The sequence below is a fragment of the Hemitrygon akajei genome, chromosome 27 (assembly GCF_048418815.1).
Source record: "Hemitrygon akajei chromosome 27, sHemAka1.3, whole genome shotgun sequence".
NCBI lineage: Eukaryota > Metazoa > Chordata > Chondrichthyes > Myliobatiformes > Dasyatidae > Hemitrygon > Hemitrygon akajei.
Genome location: NC_133150.1, coordinates 37,451,344 through 37,472,478, shown reverse-complemented (window position 1 = coordinate 37,472,478; position 21,135 = coordinate 37,451,344). Strand labels below are relative to the sequence as shown.

At 41.8% G+C, this 21,135-nt stretch overlaps 1 protein-coding gene across 1 annotated transcript in view; it reads right to left on the bottom strand.

Moving 5' to 3' along the window:
* The window catches only part of pik3c2b (phosphatidylinositol-4-phosphate 3-kinase, catalytic subunit type 2 beta), a 172,282-nt gene that overhangs the window by 80,658 nt on the left and 70,489 nt on the right, over positions 1-21,135 (bottom strand). Inside the window, exons 12-14 of the mRNA XM_073030650.1 lie at positions 15,846-15,968; positions 12,641-12,808; positions 4,317-4,428 (exon numbers count right to left, since the gene is read on the bottom strand). Coding sequence (XP_072886751.1) covers positions 4,317-4,428; positions 12,641-12,808; positions 15,846-15,968 — 403 coding nt within the window. The remainder of the gene's footprint in view (positions 1-4,316; positions 4,429-12,640; positions 12,809-15,845; positions 15,969-21,135) is intronic.

Genomic DNA, 21,135 nt, shown 5'->3' with positions numbered 1-21,135 from the left:
GAATTATTCCCTCTGCAACTAAGCATGTGCAAAATAGAATAGATTCTGGGGAAATAAATTGAACTGATGGGAATGCACTAAGAATTGGCAAAGACCCAGATGAACCAACTGGTCCCTCTATACATCATATGGAAAAATATTACATCAGAACGCGGTCCAAGTAGACCCTGAACTTGCTTCACCTGAAGCTAACACTTGAGCTGTAATTTTCCATATTGTAATGTCATAAGAGATCAATTTGTCTTTTGTTTAAAAAAAAAATTGGATTACTATGTGGTTAACACTTCTGCCTTTTTAAAAAAAAACGTGAATCTGACTTCAATCCAAAATCCAAAACAGCTGCTTGCAGAACGACCTCAGGATTTCGGTATCGTCAAAGGCAAGCCAGAATTATTTCTGAAGCCTTACAATCGCCAGATTTTTGACATTATTGATGAATTATAAAATGCCATGGATTGTCCCACATCACCAAGGAGGGTTCTCTTTAAAAATGTTCATTGTTTTGGGAGTATTGTTGGAAGAATATATCTTTAGAGGAATAGATTTCTCTTTTTGTAGTCTGGGTGTAGGATATAAATTATTCCTGTTGGCATGTCCTCCTACTGTAATGCATGCTTAACTTTCCACAGAATTAAATTCATAAATAAAAAGCACGTTTTGGGTGCCAGAAATGTGTCATAAAGATTTTACGAGCACCAATACGAGCCTAGGATAGCACTGTAATCTTAATCACCATATACTTCAAATATGGAAGCAATAATGTCCCCTCAGAAATATATCACGCCTTACTGGGTGTTTCACTTGTTCCCCCACTCTGCTGCCAGTTCAAGGCCAATCCTATTGAGAGCAGTTTCCAAACAAGCCTGCCTAAACATTTCACCGCTAGTGCTGTTAAGTTTTATTTAACTGCAGGTACAATCTTTACGCTGAGAAGCCAAACAGTTAAATGGCAGCGTGACTTTGTGGTGGAACTTGCCCCCAAGTCAGAAGGTTATAGTTTTAAGCCTCACTCCAGAATTTAAACATACAATGTACACTAGAAGTACCAAACTGTGGAAATGTGGCCAATGCACTTGAGAAATGGCGTACCGGTAAAGATAATTTCTAAAATTGCACAATGCAATGATTATTTACCTGCAAGCTGACTTGGTCCTTGCTAATAAGCTTGAGTCAGGAAGGAGCAGGTTAGGTCAACCATGAGGCTTTCAAGATCCAGGAAGACCTGCCTACCCTGGTTGGACCCGGTGAGGCGGAGTGTATTACTTTTGTTTTCTCCATTGCACAGATCACCTGCTTCCATCTCTTATATTACCTGTCCATTCACAACTCAACCTGCTGCTGCCAACACCCTTATACATTTTTGTTACTACCTCAGTGTTCAGGATCAACTCACCCAGCCGCTTCTCGTCTCTGAAGTTTACCCTACTTGTACAGCCCACAGCTGTCCAAGGGTAGGAATTTGCAGGGAAGAATGCCAGAGCTGATCAAGTCAACTGTGGTCACCTTCGAATCCAAACCTGGTAGCAACAGCTACTGTGGCAGATGTCTCCACAGCTGACAAGTTGGTCAAGTGGTGTCACCTCTGTCTACATTTACATCTCTTGCTTCAACTGCCAGAGGATATGGCTGGTGAACTGGTTCTCTGGAGTTCCTCTGTCCAATGCTATCCTCATTCAAGGCCATCGAGACTGGCTCCTGACCAACTTCATTACAGTTGCTCCTTCCCAGCAACATGATTTAATAGGGACCCATGAGCAAGTGGCACATACATTTGGAACATGATATACATCAAGAAAAGCCCGAGAACCTCCAGAATGAAAATGGATTATTCCTTAATAACCTTTTATCAGCCAATAACAACGTAGATGGCAACATCCTCCAAGACCTCTCCTCTGTACAGGAGATAGAGTCATAGTGTACCAGAGCACAGAAACAGGTCTTTCAGCCCATTTAGTCCATACTGAGCAACTGTTCTACCTAGTCCCATTGAGCTATACCTAGACCACTGCCCTCCATATCCCAGCCATCCATGCAGTTATCCAAATTTCTGTTAAATGTTGAAATCAAACCTGCATCCACCACTTTTGCTGGCAGCTCATTCCACACTAATCACCACCCTATGAGTGAAGAAATTCCCTGTCAGGTTCCCCTTAAACATTTCACCTTTCACCCTTAACCTACAACCTCTAGTCTCACCCAACCTCAGTGGAGAATTGCATTTACCCTACAGTACTTATACCCCTCATAATTTTGTATACCTCTATAAGATTTCCCCTCATTTCTCTATGTGCCGGGGAATAGAGGCCTAACCTAGTCAACCATTCCCTATAACTCAGGTCCTCAAATCCTGGCAACATCCTCTGTAATCTTCCAACCTTGCTGATATTTTTCTTGTAGGTAGGTGACCAGAACTTCAGACAATACTCCAAATTAGGCCTCAGCAACATATTATACAATGAATACTGTTGCCTGATTTTACTCTCACCAAGATGATCTATCAAAGCAGCAACATATCAATGGCTTTTCTTCTCACCTCAATAAAGTTACTTCAGAAACTGATAAGAATTGATTTTTTGCCTCCTCTTTCACTATCACCCGCTGCCTATATCTGATCCACTTGACATCACTATATCCAGACTCATACTTCCACTGTTTCTTTCACTTTTGGTGTGGCCAGACTGGTTTTTCAGCATTCAGTATTCTCAGCTTCACGATGAGAAGAACAACAGTTGACAATCACCATCCCCACCCCAGCACCTGCCTCAGGTTGAAGCTGATTATCATTCACCCTGACCGGAAGTGGTGTGTTTGACTCCTTATCCGCTCCATCACAAGGATCAGGTTTCCATCTCTTGCATTACCAGCCACATTCACTGGGGGAAACCATTACCCAAGTTTTGATCTCTTTCACCTTCAATTACTACAATGCTCTGAAACAGACTTCCACTTTTATATCATCCCCCAAGCAGCAAGCCTGGGCTTAGCTGGAATGCAAGCAGCTGAGCCACACGCTGCTTAAATCTTACCTTAGTCAAAGTGGCTTTGCTCGTTTGTTATGTGCTGTGTCATATGACGTGGGTGATCATGGCCTTTTCATGACCATGATAGTTTTTGGCAAATTTTTCTGCAGAAGTGGCTTGCCATTGCTGCCTTCTGGGCAGTGCCTTTACAAAACGGGTGACCCCAGCCTTTATCAATATTCTTCAGAGATTGTCTGCCTGGAGTCAAAGGCCACATACCAGGACTTGTGATATGCACCTGCTGCTTGCTTGCTCCCAAGGCTTCACATCACCCTGATCGGGGGGCTAAGCAGGTGCTACACCTTGCCCAAGGTGACCTGCAGGCTAGCGAAGGGAAGGAGTGCCTTACACCTTTTTTGCAATGACGCACCTCCGCCACACAGAAGTGGCTTACTGCTCTCAAATCAAATTAGGAATCAAGCCAAAACAGCTCAAGTGGGTGATAGTAAAACCAAGCAGCAGCATGCATTAACCAGGACAGAGGAGATGTCTGGAGGATTCTGGTATCTACTTTCTCATTGGCTCATGGAAGGACATTGTGGGGAATAAATTACGAGAGAATACTGGATTTATTATCTGAACTACCAACTCCTTTAATCTTGTTCTCATTAATCATTTATGCCTTCCTATTTACCACATCATTTCAATAAATTTTAGCATATCCAATAGACATTCAACCGTATTTAATTTGATAGCAAGTCTTGCCCATTTATCACTCACACTTTCAATTTGATACCACTGCTGTATTACTGCTCTCTATTCCTCCAATTCTTGCCTCTTACACATCCACTGTCTTGCTTTGTCCTACCATTGGCAGCTCTGTATTTAGACCCACGTTTCCTGAACAATTTTTGCCTAAGAGTCTTCACTCCTGGGCTTGTTATTGCTGTTGAGTGTAGTGTTGTGTTTTATTGGTATCGTTCCCAGCCTTGCTATTACATTAATGGGTTCCCCCCCCCAACTTTCTTCTTGAAGCTGCTAAAGCCTTCAGCAAGTAAGTCATAGAGATATTGTTCTGAATTTCACTGAGTGCAGTGCACAGAAACAGGCTCAGTTAGTTTGTGTTGGAGATTATATCGCGCCTGAACTGTGCTTTATCAGCTGTGGCACTATTTCCTTAGAATGAATACAGCAAAATAAGTTATATTAAAAATAAATGGGCAGAATTTTGGAAAAAAATACATGTGAAAAACAAGTTGAACGCTGCAGGATTTTGAGATATCCTGAGGTAAATTGCTTTCAAACACTGTCACGCCATTCCTGGTTTGATGTTGAAGTTGGTGTTGTGTAACTTACCTGAATGATTACACTGTCTGGTTGAATGAAATTACAGTCAGTTGACGTGGTGAGGCCAGTTCGTTGGCAGGATGGCCACAATCCAAGTAGCTTTCTACCACATGACAGTACACTGGAAAACAAGACAAGAAAAACACAACTGAATTATAAGAGTGTCGAAACCACACACTTGACAACCTGCACAACTTCAGGATGTCACAAACCATTTTATGACCAACTAAGCCATTTTAAAGTGATGTTCAGCATGAAGCATGAAAGCTCTACAAACGGCAATAAGCTACTCGTTTCTTTCCTGCACCCACTGCTCTACACAAATATCTTCCGCAAAGCAGTCTCCCCAAATTACTACATAAAAAACAGAATCCAATGATCTTGTTCCTCTTGCAGTCTTGCTCAACTGTCTTGAAATTAGTTCCACTCAAGTGGCTGAAAAATTCACAGTATTTAGTCAGTCACAGAGCACAGCATAACTTCTTTAAAATGATTTTTCAAAACTGATCCCATTGTCTGTTTTCTAAGAGCCTTGTCTAGTCCTTGGCTTCAAGTATTTCTTCAGTTATACATTGAAAGTGCAATGGTCTCCCTCTCAGGTATTGTGGCAAAGCAGTTTGCATATTAACTTTCTGTAACACAAATCCTCCCACTCACAGTAATACTTCAACCGTTGAACTCAGCACTCTCCTGCCAACTAGAATACTTAAATAAAATTGTTCCTTTATTTCCAAAACCTATTAAGTGTTAAATAAAATCTACTTCCAGTGACACAAGGATCAATAACTATTGAGCTCAGTTTGAATATAAAGCAAAGCACTGTGGCCAGATTGGAAAGGTTGGGTACAGGCCAAATCGAGCCAGCAGAGCCCAGGCCTGAGAGCGTATCAAAGCCCCAGGACCCAGGTTCGAGAGCGACAAATGACCTGCTGTTTGACCTATTTAAGTGCCAAGCAAAATTGGACAGGTCAAATAGAGGCTGAATCGAGGCAGCGGGGCCAGGGCCAGAGAGCGTATTGAAGTGGCAGGGCTGGGAGTGAGAGCAAGGACTGATCCACTGTTTGGCCGATTCAAGTACCCTGTCAAATTGGAAAGGTCAAGTGCAGACTGAGTCGAGGCGGCAGGGCCCAGGACTGAGAGCCTATAGAAGCAGTAAGGCCAGATCTTAGAGCAGGGAATGACCCAAGCTTCTGGTGATTTAAGTACCAGGCCAGATTGAAAACGTCAGTGTGTTGGGACTAGAGGAGAGGGACTGGCTGGAGTTCAGCTCGCTACTCAGCGATGTTTACTCATTTCCGCACTGAACTGAGGCTGTGGCCTGCAACTACTAGGCTCCTGGGGATCAGGTGAGGTGATGACTGGCTTCATGGCTGTGGACCCTCTTGCATGAACTTCAATTCTGAATGTTACTTGCTTACTTTTATTGTTTACATGAATTTTGCATAATGCTATTTGACGATCTTTTTTAAAAAAATGGGTTCTATAAGGGTTTCTTTGTTTTGTAGCTGCCTGTAAGGAGACAAATCTCAAGGTTGCTTAGTGTATACACACTTTGATAATAAATGTACTTTGAACTTTGGATGCTGCAAATCTAAGATTAAAAATATTCTGGGTAATAGTCAGCAGGTCAGGCACCATCTGCAAATAGTCAGAAAGAGTTAACATTTCAGGTCAAAGACTATCGGAATTAGAAGCAGTAATAGATAAAGGTTTCAAGATACAGGCAAGGGGAGGGGGAGGGGCAGAGAACACAAGAGTGAAGGTCAGCAATTAGGTCAAAGCCAGGAGAGATTTAGTGACAAAAAGACAGCTGATGCAAGGGCACAGATATGTGAACCAGAGCCCACATTAAGATAATGTATGAGCATTGAATGGAGTGGTGGAAACAGATTCAAAAGCAGCTTTCAAGAATTGTATAAAGACGCAAAGCAGAACATTTGGACTGATATGGAGAAAGAGCCAGGATAATCCTGGGGGGCTGATTGGTCTCTTCCTTCACTACACAATTCTAATATAAATCTTCTTTTATCTTTATCTGCTTTATTGTAAATAGGCCCGCTATTTCAGATTCCTCCTCACGACCGATATCCTATTGTTCATATCATCCTGTTGAATTTTTTTTGTGTATTTTCCGTTTGGGTGTGTTAAAAGACCAAAGATATTTAGCAGATCTGAATGATCACTAAAACTGTATTAAATAGGGATCGAAAAGAAATTTTGGATTTAATTTTTAAATAATATTGACTGTTCTATTCCTTGTTAAGAAAGTAAATATTAACAGTGCAGTGGTGATCGATTGTATATGAGGGAATCTCTTGAAGTCAGACTTAAACTGAGATTGGTAAAACAGTATTTTCTTTGTTATCTGTATTGGCCTTACTTGAAATATATTCGCTCTTACATATGTTGTAAGCACTATGGCTTCAAAAACAATTACAGGTCAAGGTTATTGTGATGACTCACTAAAACATTTCTACTGTCTATAAAATATAAGTCAGAACATTTTCCGCTCTCCTTGAAGAGTCCATCTCCAAATAACACTCAAGTAGATCATCACCATTCAGGAAAAACAACAGTTGATCAGCATCCTAGACACTACCCTGAACATTCACTCTCTCCAGCATCAGGGTTCTGTGGCTTCAATGGATTTATACTCAGTGACCACTTTATTAGACACCTCATGGTCTTCTGCTGCTCAGAAAGTCAGGTAGCATCTATGAAGGGGAATAAACAGTCAACAGTTTGGGCTGAGACCCTTCATCAGGACTGAAAAAGGGGACAGAAGCCAGAATAAGAAGGTGGGTAATAAAGGCAAATATTCTGTTTGATAGAGAACATTAAAATCTGCGGTGGCTGAAAGAAGATATAATACGTATGACAAGCTCATGATCCGCCAAGTTCTTCCAGCAATATGTTATTTGCTCCATATTCCAGCAACTGCAGTCACTTTTATCCACAAGTCGAACTCTATTGTTACAGTAACCCTATCTCCTTTCTTGGAACTTGTTCTCTGTATGCCTCAAAGGCAAGGACTAGTTTTTGCTAGATATATTTCAGTTTGTGTTTTTATAGGATTAGTGTCAGTAAGAATACTATCCAACACAGCTGGTGAATGCAACTACTCCACAAGTTACACTGCGACCACAGTACTCTTCTGCCTTCTTATTCTGCCCACTATCTCCTTCTCCTCCAGTCCTGATAAAGGTTATGGGCCAAAATGGCCCAGAGATGGCTGCCTTTCATCTTAGATTCCTCCAGCATTTTGAGTGTGGTGCTTTAGAAATAGACTGTTATTCTTTCATTCTCATGGTGTCTTAAACTTGAAAGCTTCCTCTCAGCAACATTCTGGATGTACCTTCACTAAGTGAAAAATACCTCACCACCACCTGCTCAATAGCAAAGATACAGGGAATAAAAGCTAGGTACTAGGTGAAAGATAACTTTACTAAAGATAACTTACCATCACCTGCTCAACAGCAAAGACAAAGGCAATAAATATGAGACACTTGGTGAAAGATAACCTTACTAAAGATAACTTACCATCACCTGCTCAACAGCAAAGACAAAGGTAATAAAAGCAAGGATGTGATGTTGAGGCTTTGTAAAACACAGACGAGGCTTCACTTGGAGTATTGTGAGCTATTTTGGGCCCCTTATTGAAGAGAGGACATGCTGACCTCAGAGAGGATTCAAAGGAGGTTTAAGAAAATGATTCCAGGATTGAAAGCCTTGCTATCTGAGGAGCATTGATGGCTTTGGGCCTCTGCTCACTGGAATTCAGAAGAATGAGGGGTGACCTCATTGAAACCTATTAAATGTTGAAAGGCCTTGATAGAGTGGATGTGGAGAGGATGCTTCCTATTGTGGGAGAGTCTAAGACCAGAGAACACAGCCTCAGAATAGAGGGGCATCCTTTTAGAACGAAGATGAGGAATTTCTTTAGCCAGAGAGTGGTGAAACTGTGGAATTCGTTGCCACAGGCAGCTGTGGAGGCCAAGTCACTGGGTATATTTAACGCAGTGGTTGATAGATTCTTGATTAGTCAGGGCATGAAGGGATACAATAAGAAGGTAGGAGATTGGGACTGAGAGGAAAAATGAATTAACCAGGATGAAATGATGGATCAGACTCGATGGGCCAAATGGTCTAATTCCATTCCTATATCTTATGGTCTTAATAAATGCAAAGCACTAGTTGAAACATATCTTTACTAAAGGTACTTTACCAGCAACTACACAACAGCAAAGACACAAGCAATAAATGCTATGCCCTGCCAGTGATGCCAACACCAGACTTCGTCCTGCATCTGATTTTTGATATTTGTATTTGATGATGTTGATGAAAGGGTGCAAAGGTCAATAATATCTTGAGTGTTGTTACAGCCAACCAATTAAAAATATCAGAACTGTTTTTCCAAATTTAAATAAAGTTGGCTGAAATTCTGAGCATCTCTAAATTTCTACAAAGAAACTGGGCCCCTTTATCTCTTTTGTATCCTTGCTAATGCTTTGCTCCATTTTTGTGAAAACCTCTTGTAACCATTCAAGCGAAGCTGTATGTACCACAGCTGTCCTTGGACTGTGTACTGACATGCGGTCTGCATGTCTAATTTTCAAACAAGGAATGCTTCTCGTCTGCCAGGGGAAGGGGAGGGAGGGGACATGCATTTAATTCACCCAGCTCCACAGTGCCCTGCTCTTCAGGGCTTTCAACTTGGAGCACAAACATTTGGGGAATCAAAGACAGACAAACTTATTTATTTAGAGTTATTTAGCGAATGAGCACTGAGCAGACCCTTTCGGTCCTTCGAGGCTGAGCAATCCTCGACAAACTTGATTAATCCTATCCTAGACACTGGATAATTTACGACAACCAATTAACCTACCCGCTATGTCTTTGGACTGTGGGAAGAAACAGAGCACCTGGAGAGAAAACACACATTCCACAGGGAGGTCGTACAGAGAACTTTTACAGAACAGCACTGGAAATTAACTCAGAACTCCAGAATGTCCCGAGCTGTAATAATGTGGTGCTAACTGCTACACTACAGTGGCACTCAACTTCTCTGTAGAAACTCAGTTTAACTATTTTAATTGCATTAGGGTTAACTACAATGTTACACATTTGAAGGAGACGGAGGTAGGATCTTTACTTGAGTGCTACAACCGATCAGGAATTGGTTCCTGCTTCTGACTGCAGATCACTGCGCGCATGACCATAAGATCATAAGACACAGGATCAGAATTAGGCCATTTGGCCCATCAAGTGTGTTCCACCATTTCATCATGGTTGATTTATTACCCCTCTCAACCCTATTCTCCTGCTTTCTCTCCATAACACTTCACACCCTTAGTAATCAAGAATGGGCAGCAGCGAAACTCATTTCCTAAAACTCTGCTTTCATCTCCCAAAGGTTTTGAACAATTGTAAGGTTTTGTTAGTTTCTGTGTTAAAGATTCTGGAATCAAATGCTGTGTTAAATACAGCAAATACATGCAATCTGTGATGCTCTTCGGAGTAAAATAGCACACTGATACTGCTTCCAACTAGGTCAGTGCAGGCACTCTCCAGGTTTGCAAGGGTTCTGTTCCTGAGAACTGTCCGTAAGCCAATTCCTCTGCAAGTCAGAAACAGAGAAAGCCAATTTCTCTGCAAGTTCAATCGCTATCCATATCTACAGGAAGTTATAACACATTTCATTTCACCTCAACAGGACTCGTATGTAAAATAATGGAATATACATTTTAACCCCTGACATTAATGAACAGATGGCTGAATATGTAAGGCAGGTCATTTATTACTCGTACTTTCACGAGAGGATGGGGAAGATTTAGATAAGCTTAGCTTTATTTCTCACAGGCAAGTCAAAACATAGAAGGAAGCGTGTCACTTGCGTCAATTCAAATCAGCGAGGGTTGTGCTGGGGCAGCCCATGCTTCTGGCACCAGCAATACATGCCCACAACTCACTAACCCTAAACCGCATAGCTTTGGAATGTGGGAGGAAACCAAAGCAACTGGAGGAAACCCACATGGTGATGGGTGGGGGTGGGAAATGATCATACACCTTACAGACGGCGGCGGAAATAAAACTCTGATCGGTGATTGCTGGCACTGGAAAGTGATTGCGCTGACCGCTATGCTACACGTCTCTGGGAGACGTTGATTATTATTTTGCAATTTTCAAAGCAGTGCAGTGTAATTCATTAGGATGTACAACAAAACACAAACACAAAGTAGTTGCAAAATACGCTTCTGTATGTAACGCGCTGAAAGTTTTCAATGTTAATGCAATGGCCGCTCTGTAATGATTCATTGCTGAGGTAATGGTTTCTCTGTAGCAGCAATGTTTGGGCTATGACTAGAGATAATTAGGGCTTTGGAATGTATGCTGGCCAATGAGAGGGATGTTCTTTCTTGTGGGTCTGGGAGCAGGGATTTCATGGTCTTTTGTTAGCGAGAGATGAAGAGAGGAGACACGAGTGGGAAGAGTTGGCAAACCGCCAGATGGAGTGGACTAGGAGCGAGGGTCCAAAGGTCAGCAACGCTCGGAGGAGGTCGATGGGAATCAGTGGCTGAATTTGTGAGCTCCAATGTGCATATTAGACTGTTTCACTAAAATGGGCCCTTTTTCTTTACTAACCCTATAGTCAGATTAAGACTTATAAAGTTCAATTGTTTAATTGCACATAGTGTACTGTCTGATATTTTGTGGTTAGATTTATAACCGGGCAACACATCACACAGCATCCACACAAATGAGATTTCTCATTTTGGCTGGACCAGAGGCTGTCTTCCCCTAGACAAATACATGCTGGCCAAACCCAAGGGTTACACATGTTAAAAATATTATGCCCTCGTGCTCACTCTCTGCTTGAGAATTCATATTTTGAGACATTTTTGCTAAATGTTATTCAGTACAACAACCTTTGGAATGGAAATCGTTCACCTAAAACTAGTCACAATGTAATTACATCTTACTCTGATGATATTGTATTATCCTAGTCTCTCAATTTCCCAGCTTCTCAAGGCTGTTAAAAAATGTTTGCCCATTTTTCTCCTTCCTTCATCTTTATTTCATCCGAAGCCCACGTAGCTCCGCAGGAGATTGTTTAGTTAACTGCTAATGCTTGCTAAGTCACATCCAAACATGCTAAAAACAGCTGGAGGCTTCTCTCAATGCAAACTTTTTGATTCTGATTGTACATATCAGATCATAAAGCTAATTTGAAAAACACCATAACTAAATACTGTTATGGGTGATGGGGTGGAGATAGGTCTCTACCAAAGGAGTACAACGCACTCCTTTCCTCTGTTTGCCTGCAGATCCCCCTTGGACAAGGTGAAGCACCTGCTTAACACCTCGATCAAGGTCACATGAAACCATGAGAGCAGGTGGTGAATGGTCATATGAGCAACTGGTGTATTTCACAAGTCCTGGTTATACAACCAATGACGCCCGGTAGACAATCTCAGAAGAGTATTAATAATGGCTGTGGTCACCCATCTTGTAAAGACACTGCCCAGACGGCAGCAATGACAAACCACTTTTGCAGAAAATATTTGCCAAGAACAATCATGGTCATGGATAAGACCGTGATCGTCTACATCATATAACAAACAAACAAAATACTGCTATTGTATGAAAGTAGCAGTTTAAAAACACAAAATAAAAAACAGCCACAAAAAGTGGCAAGAGTGAACAGCATTGAATTCTGGCCAAATCACTTGTTATCAATAGTTTGAACTCCTTTGAGATTAGTCACTGAGCCTGCAGTCAATATACCCCAAGGGTTAGTTACTCAGTGTGACAGCCACAATGAATCAGTCAAAACTCTTGACGCACAAAGAGATGACATCATGTGTACTGCCAATAGGTGTGACTGACAGTTCAGCAGATGGCAGCCTGCAACCTTATAGCTAACAACTGATGTAAGTGATCTGTGATCCTTTCTCGATGACTTATAATCGGAACCATTGGTAAGAATCACTGCAGGGCTGGCTATCCCACCACTGGCCTGAACTGCTGTTGGCTGTTTCACAGACACTTGGCTGTCTTACAAGTCAGTGCTCCTACTACATTGTGGCTATGAAATATTAATACAGCTCTTCATGAGTGCATGAGTAGGCAGTACAGCAAGAACCAGCAATGTTTAAGGATCAATCACTCTGTTTGGATGCCACTTTGGCTTTTATTGTAAGCAATAAAGAAAGCAAATGAGCACCAGGACAAAGCGCGAGTATGCACATGGGAAGAGGCATTAGTTTGTGACTTATCCTCCTCTGGATGGCCTGACAAAGCAGCCCGACTCCTACTCAAAATAAAGTACTTACTGCCTGAAGTTGAAGAGTGGCATCGTCACCCAGCCCATAGTTTCGGGGGTGCGCCGCTGCTTGCTGGCTTCTGACGAGCTCCCAGGGGGAAGAACAGGAAAGCCATAGAGTGTCAGTGTCAGGAGGGTCTCTCCTGGCAGCTGGTTAATATTGATGGGAAAGCAGATCCTGGAAAAGACAGACGAATACATGAATAACAGACTGTTAAATTACAGGCCATTCCCGGCTAATGAATCCGCTTTCACAGCCATCCCCTTCAATTTTATCTGCAAGTCAGAAAATGCACAAAAATCACTCAATATGGTCACTGTAACTCCACAGTAATGTAATGAATGATATTAATAGCACATAACGCTGATAAGAGGACAATTATTACAAGTGGAGAGTGAGAGAAAACTAGTTCTGTCATTCATAGGAACAGAGCCGTGTACACATGTTAGACTTCTGAATTTGATAATATGTGAATTCATTTGAATGTAGGGCTTTCTACAAGTCAGATGCTTGTAACCCAGGGACTGCCAATAGTCACCTTCACCAGTTTAGGTGGACTAGTGAGATAGAAAGGGTGTGGATGAGTAAACTGGAATAACATTGAAGTGGGAAGAACTTCAATGGGCTAACTCCATTGGAGGAAAAGCCTATGGAGTAATTGTTTTGTGTGGAAATAGCAGATAAACATGGGAATAGTCATGATTGGGATTATACTGGCATGTAAAAGAGTTTCCACATGAGCTGAGAGGGTATGGGGTCCAGTCAGATTTCAGTTGAAGACGAAAGTGATCTTTGCAATGGAAAGGATACAAAGTCACCTTTGGGCCAAACACAACACCAAGCTCTCTAGTGATGTGACTCAGCTTCAGACCATTAAAAGAGATGGAAGGAATGATCAAAGAGTGTAGTCAGTGATGGCAGCCAAAGACAATGGACTCCATTTTTCCAGTATTTAGCTGAAAGAACTTTTGCTGATCTGCTATTGAATGCCAAGCCACCAACAGAGGCGCCAAGAAAGCTGGTGACAAGTTAGAGCTGTGGCATGAACATTTTGATCAAACCCCCATGAATTTTCATTTGACCCTACTAGGATCAGCATGTCCTCTTGCCCCTTACTTTCACATCTGCAAAGATGGATCTTTGGGAATTCCAGATGGTGCAAGAACAGGAAGACAATCTTTCTCTGCCTATAAATTGTATCCATAATGATGGAAACAGGCATTCAGCTGGACAATGGAGGCGATGCATTGGGAAGAAAAATCTGAACTAAATATAGAGTATGTGGAACTATTCAGCAAGTGATGCAGCATCTATGGAGAGGGAAACAACTAACTTTTCAAGTTGATAAGCCTATAAAAAAGAGAAAAATGAGTTCCACATTGCAATGAAGGAAATGGTTAAGATAATGTTAGCTTTGTCACACTTCATCAGTCTCTATAAATTTCCACCATCCTTCAGTATGACATCACTAGGCATATCTCATGCTCATTCAGCATTCTGATGGGACCACTCTTGCTATAATGTTCTTTGAAACACTCTCCTTCTTTTCCAAGTTCTTCTTCCCTTTCATCATCCAGAAGTCTAAACACTCCTACCAGCTGATTCAATTGCACATTTTCCGATTTGATGAATGGTGTTTGCCACTCACCTTATGATCTCCTCCATAATGGGGAAAGCAAAAACCAAATGTAGATTGAGCAACTGCTCTACATTACACCTCCTTTCAGCCTACAAAAATGTTCCCAGACACTGCAGAACCTGACGTCTGGAGCAAAATATTATGTTGAAGCAACATCAGGTCAAACATAATTTGCCTTGAGGGAGAGTGGTTTGGAGAAGGAAGCATCAACATTTTCTTTTGATTAAGGGTCTTGACTTGAAATGTTGACAATTGCTTTTGCTCCACAGATGCTGCTTGACCTGCTGAGTTCCTTCATCAGTTTACATGTTCCTCGAGTTTCCAGCTGCTTATTAGTGATTTTTCCACTCCACTCCTACCCCAGCTTCTGTCTTTGTCCTCTGCCTGGTTCAAAGTGAATGTCAGTCGATATGTAAATCAAAGCATCTCTTTTTTTAAAACCGGACACACTACAACCTTGGGGCTTAAACACCATACTCAACGATTTCAGAGAAGTAGTCTTTGTAGAGGGTGGCAGGGGGGAGATACTTCTCTCCCAAAGGAGGTGCAAGGTACTCCTTCCCTCCGCTAGCCTGCAGGTCAGCATTGGGCAAAGTATAGAACCTGCTTAGCCCCCTGATCAGGGTCACATGAAGTCAATGAAGCAGGTGTGGATGGTCGTACGATCAGCTGGTGAATATCACAAGTGCTGGTTATGCAATCACTGATGCCAGGCAGACAAACTCTGAAGAGTATTGATAATCTCTGGTGTCACCTGTCTTGTAAAGACACTGCCCAGAAGAAGGCAATGGCAAACCACTTCTGTAGAAAAATTTTCCAAGAACAATCCTGCTCACGGATAAGACCATGATTGCTTACGTCATACGACACGGCAATCATGATGATGATGAAATCTTTGTAGCTTAAAATTGTCAGTGTTGATGAAACGTAACCGGTCTACAAAACCGGTTTCCAGTTTCCTCCTTCACAGATGTTGCCTGATCAGCTGTGTATTTACAACATACAGTTTTTCTCCTTTTATTCCTCTTCATCTTGATTCAAGGTCCTTCTAATTACACTGCGAGTCAGATCAACCCGAATTAGCAAGTCTATCACCCTCACTCAGCATGTACTAACACCTGATCTTCATTCTAGCAAGAACATTCCTTTTGTTCTCTCAGTCCATCCTCAGTTTCTGCAGCTTAAAATGTATTTGACTTCCCTCCCCTCCCATTGTAATAAAACCTCATCAACCTGAATCATTGAATTTTAAAAAATTCTTTCTCCATTGGCGCTGCTCTACATGCCGAGAATTCTCAGAATTACCCTCAGCCACAAACAACAGATTGCACTTAATGCTGTGGATTCGTAAGGAGAATATGGAGGGATAGATTACCATGATTGCATAAGCTATGATGAGCAGTATTTCAGCATTCTAAAGGAAATTGATGAAGGATGTGTGTCAGATAGCAATTTCTAAAAACAGTGGAAACAAAATACAGGTCGCTTGGCTCAAGTGTTCGAAATAACCATTAAAACTCCAGAATAATATTTATAGATACACATTTATATGTAGGAAAAGTATGATTTACTTACTTCTGATCCCATATGAGAAGATGGAAGAGGTACTTATAGATGTGAGTTTTCTTTGTCTGCAGCTGACCGCAAAGCTCCTTCCCCCCATGGCTGAGTCCACATGACAGAAAAAAATCTTCATAACTAAAAAAAAAAGAAAGAGGGGTTAAAAAGGCATGGTGGCATAGTGGTTAGCATAATGCTTTACAGTACTAGCGACCCGGGTTCAATTCCTGCCACTGTCTGAAAGGAGTTTGAATGTTCTCCCCGTGACTACGTGGGTTTCCTCCGGGTGCGCCGGTTTCCTCCCACAGTCCAAAGGCATAAGGGTTGGTAGCTGGGTTAAATCAAGGGTTGCTGGGCGGCATGGCTAAGAGATCCCCAACAGCCTACTCTGCACTGTATCTAAATAAATAAACAATCTTCAGCAAAGAAAATCAGGAAAGGTTTCCATTCTGATTTAAAGTTCACCAAGCAGCCAAGGTCAATGATTCAGACCAACAACCTTTGCATCTTAGTCTGAAAAGCACATCATCACCTTTGGTCTCAACTATGACAGAAATTCACTTTGTTCTGTCAAAGGTACACTAACCCTTTCCACAGAAATGGTCAAGAAATTTTGAATTCTCTTTCTCAAAAGCCTGATGGAAATTTGCTTTGAAGACAAAAAGGTGTTCTTTTTCTTACCATTTTGGAACAGGTATCAGGCAAAGAGAGGATAACAGAGCTATCAGGTAACATCTAAGTGAATGACGTGGGACTGGATGGCACACTTACACTTACATGTTCTGAGTTGCAAAAAAACTAAAGCATACTGATTGCAAACTGGTAGTTCAGCAAACTACAACCCATTTCCATCACTAAATAATACGTCATCACTCACTCTATTCCGGACTTCTCTATCAGGTTTTGACACTAATCATTCTTATGCTAACTGGAAGAACTTTTTCTTCAATAGGATTGAAGAATGAGATGAATAAACGTATAGCGGCAATGCAAGGGTTAAATCGCAGTATATATCTTTACCGGGATTATTTATTTCACAGAGTGAGGGCTACTGATAGTGTAAGCATGTTTTGGTAGTTATGAAGCAAACCAAGGATTATTCATAATGTTACTAACATCCAAACTTATGTTTTTATGTGAATGTTATGAACCAGGAACCATCTTTGATCAAACAACAGTATAGATTCTTTTGCTCCAACACAACTTTGAAGTAAGGTGATCATGGAGAGAATCTGTCAGTTCTACTGGGTAATAATGACTCACAAGGTAAATTCATTCTAGTTTTGACTTCTTTTTAAAGATATTGAGCGGGCGTTTTGCAATAATGGTAGGCGTGCAGGAAGAACAAAAATAATTGTTAACCAACTTTCCAGCATATCAGACCAACATACTATGGCAATTTTAACATCTGAGTGACTGTCCTAATAGAGATGGTCCACAAATTCATACAACTTGTTTATATAATGGCATTTATAGGGACTATCCCAAGGAGTTTCAAAGGAACATAATCAATCTTGACATTTAACATTCTTTTTGCACTCTAAGGCTCCCTAGTCATGCAGAATCATTTAGCACCAACAATGAATCCCAGTTAAAGAAATTCTTGCAATGCAGGCAATGCAAAACCTTTGAATGCCAGTTCTAAAGAGTGGTTTGATGAAATAAGAGTACGGTAATCCTTGAGTTCTAGGGCAGAAAGAGGTATTGAATTCTACATATTTATTGCAAAGTGGTGCATAAATTGCTTCTGAAATTATACCTTTTTAAAAAAAAAGTTGTCAATTCATGTTGAGAAAAAGAAAGTGCAGGAGCAGTTGCTGCCCCTCCCTTCCTCCTCAAAACCATAGCTCGAGGGTGTGGGAGCCAGCAAGAGGCAGAAGGACATCTGTCCATTCAAGATGCCTGCACAGAAAACACTTCTCAGCACAGACCAAGCCTGTGACAGGTGCCTGGCGACGAGTAGAGGGGCGGATTACATCTGGGGACAAAGGCCAAAGGGCAAACAGAGTTTCCCAGGGTACATCATTTATCAGAGCCAATCGTCAATCAGCATATATTAGAGTAACACAATAGTAGAGGTCCCAAGGGGCACCACAGTTCTATCAGCCTTTTCTATCACTCGGGGCCTTGGAAAAAGAAAGGGAGGGGGGAGAGAAAACGCCGTGGGAAGTTTCCCAAGATTTGAACAAACCCCTTCGGCTACTCCAAAGCAAAGTGGCAGGTCAACAGGCATTGGTTGATACCTTTACCCTTCAGACTGAGCCATGCTGTCTCCCATTTGTTGAGAGGGGATAAATAAAAAAAAACAGCAAGAAGATCTATTGTTCACATTGCAGCTCTAGCCACAGGCCAGTGCAGAGGATTAACCCTTTCACCAGCCAATTGTGATTACACAGATGCTCACAGGATCACATGGACTTCTGCTTTGGACAGTTCACCTCGTGTTTGTGATTTGATTCTTTTATTTGACGGTGTCGCTAAGCACCTACTGGTCACGATCTGCTCTCCCAGGATTTCACACCCAGAATATTATGTGGATGGCATTCGTTAGTGATTGAACTGACCGTCTTTACTTTGGTGACTCCCCTTCTCTCTGAAAGGCATTGGTTTTGCAGTTTCAGATTTCCAGGAGCCATGCTGCAGCGACTGATTTGTGTGATCGCAGGTCTCGTAGGAGAAAGGGGGCTAAACGAATGTGAAATGCAGCTTAACCAAACCTGATGCTTTTGCTCCCCATTTGATGCAAGATGCAAGCCAAAGAAAACATTCCCCCGACCCCTCAGTAGTACTGCTGGACATTGAACAGGAGATCAGACTGGATCTCTTTTGCTATTTCACAACTAGCTACCATCTTCGATCTGTTTAAAGCTTAAAATGCCCATCAACTGCAGTTTTGGTGGGGTAGTGGGGTACCACAGTAGCGCAATGGTTAGTGCAACGCTTTACATCACCATAGATCACCGTTGTGGGTGTCCTCTGGGTTTTCCGGTCTCCTCTCACATTCCAAAGACATACGGTTTGGTTTAGTGAGCTGTGGGCTTGCTATGTTGACACCAGAAGTGTCGTAACACTTGTGGGCTACCCAGCACAATCCTTGCTAATTTAATTTGACACAACAATGCATTTCACTGCACTTTCCGATGCACATGTGACGAACAGAGCTAATCTCTTTGCCAGCTCCCACATCCAGTGTATATTATGTGTTTGTACAGAATTCCAATGTGTCAAGGTCCTCTCCGGAAACACTTCCATAGACTTCTGAGGAGCTTCGCTGTGGGAGGTACTAACGCTCACATCAGACATTAAACCAAATCCACGAGACTTCAGGTGGACATAAAAGTCTCCAGACAGTATTTCAAAGAAGTGCTGGGGTGCTGCTTTACTCAGTCGTCTGGGCAATATTTTCTCTGCTTAACAAGCATTTAAATATATTTTGTGATCACTATTATATTGTTGTTAATGGGAGCTTGCTGGGCAAGCATCATTTCCCGCATTTCCTGCACTGACCCTAGTACTTCCTTGCCTGTAAAGTGCTTAGGGAACACTAAAAGATTGTCAAAGCCATAAAGGAAAGCAAGTTTCCCTGCACATTTCCTCTTTCTGCCACAGTCTTTCATGTCCTGCTTCTACGTTATGCTTCTCTTCAGTCGTACTTGAAGGGCTAAGAATAAAATCAGTGGCAGCTCTCCAATGCTGCAGTAAGGGAGCATTGCTACATTGCCAGAGTGGACTTTCAAAGAAGAGAGAAGAAAACACGAATTTCAGTCCTGTGTGGAATTGAATCCAGGGGCAAACATAATTGTAAGCTGACTGTCCAGATCAGCTGGAATACAATCATTACATTTTTAAGATGATCCTCTGGGGGATCTTCTGAAAGTAGTGAGTGTGGAATGATCTGCCAAGAGAGATGGTAGACTGTAAAGTTTAAAAAAGTTTGGGTAAGTTCTGAACGTCCTTTTATTCTGAGAATGTACCCACTGTAGCATTCAAAAGCCTTTGGATGAGAGGAACATGGAGGACTCTGGTCTGGATGCAGGTAGATGGGACTAGGCAGAACTCCAGGTTGACACAGACTAGATACGCAAAAGGGCCCAGGTCTGTGCTGTGGTGCTCCATGACTCTAAAATGCTATCACTTCTCTAGCTTCCCCACCATCACCACCCAACTACTGTTTCAGTATGAGAATATCTTTAAGAGAATGAGTTGTACATGGAAAAAGTGGCTAGATTATTTCTGTCCACGATTTTTCAGCGTGCAAATGGTTTAACTGACAGCAAGGTTTTACTGATGAATTCATTTTTTATTATTCACTGCTGCCACTTCAGTTTTCTTAGTAGTACCCTCAACAATTACAGCTATAACCTCTAAAAGTGTTAAAGGTCCCAAAATGGTTCACGGGACAAAAATCTGACTGAACCCCCTAAGTTGATATTAGAAAAGACGACCAAATGACTGGTCAAACAGGTATTAAGCACGTTCTTGAGAGAGCAGTGTGAAGTAGAAGTGTGGTGAGAAGTAGCAAGGGAAACCTAGCAGCAGAAGCCATGATGATAGGTGATAAAAATTATTAACACCCTAAGTTGTAGGAACAGAATTAGGCCATTCAGCCCATCAAATCTGCTCTGCCATTCCATCATGACGGTTTTATTATCCCTGTCAAACCCATTCTCCTGCCTTCTCCCCGTAACCTTTGACACCCTGACTAATCAAGAACCCATCAACCTCTGCTTTAAATATACTTAATGACTTGGCCTCAACAGCCATCTGTGACAATGAATTTGACAGATTCAATACTCTTTGGCTGTAGAAATTACTCCTCATCTCAGTTTTGAATGGACGTCCTTCTATTCTGAGAATGTGCCCTCTGGTCCAAGTCTCACCCACTATAAGAAAAATCCTACTCTGTCTAGGCCTTTATATTTGATAGTTTTCAATGAGCTCTCCCTTCATTTTTCTAAACCCCAGGGAGTACAGGCCCAGAGCTATCAAGTGCTCCTCATACATTAACCCTTTAATTCCTGAAATCTTTCTCTTGAACCACTTCTGGACCCTCTCTAAAGTCAGCACGTTTTCTTAGATAGGGACACAAATCTGCTCTCAATACTCCAAGTGTGGTCTGACTAAGGAGCTCTAAAGCATCCGCTTGACATCCTTGCTCTTGTATTCTAGTCCTCTCGAAATGAAGGCTAACATTGCACTTCCCTTCTTTACAACTGACTAAACCTACAAGTTAACCATTAAGGAATCCCACATGAAGACACCCAAGTCCCACTGTAGCTCTGATTTGTAAAATTTTCTCCCAGTT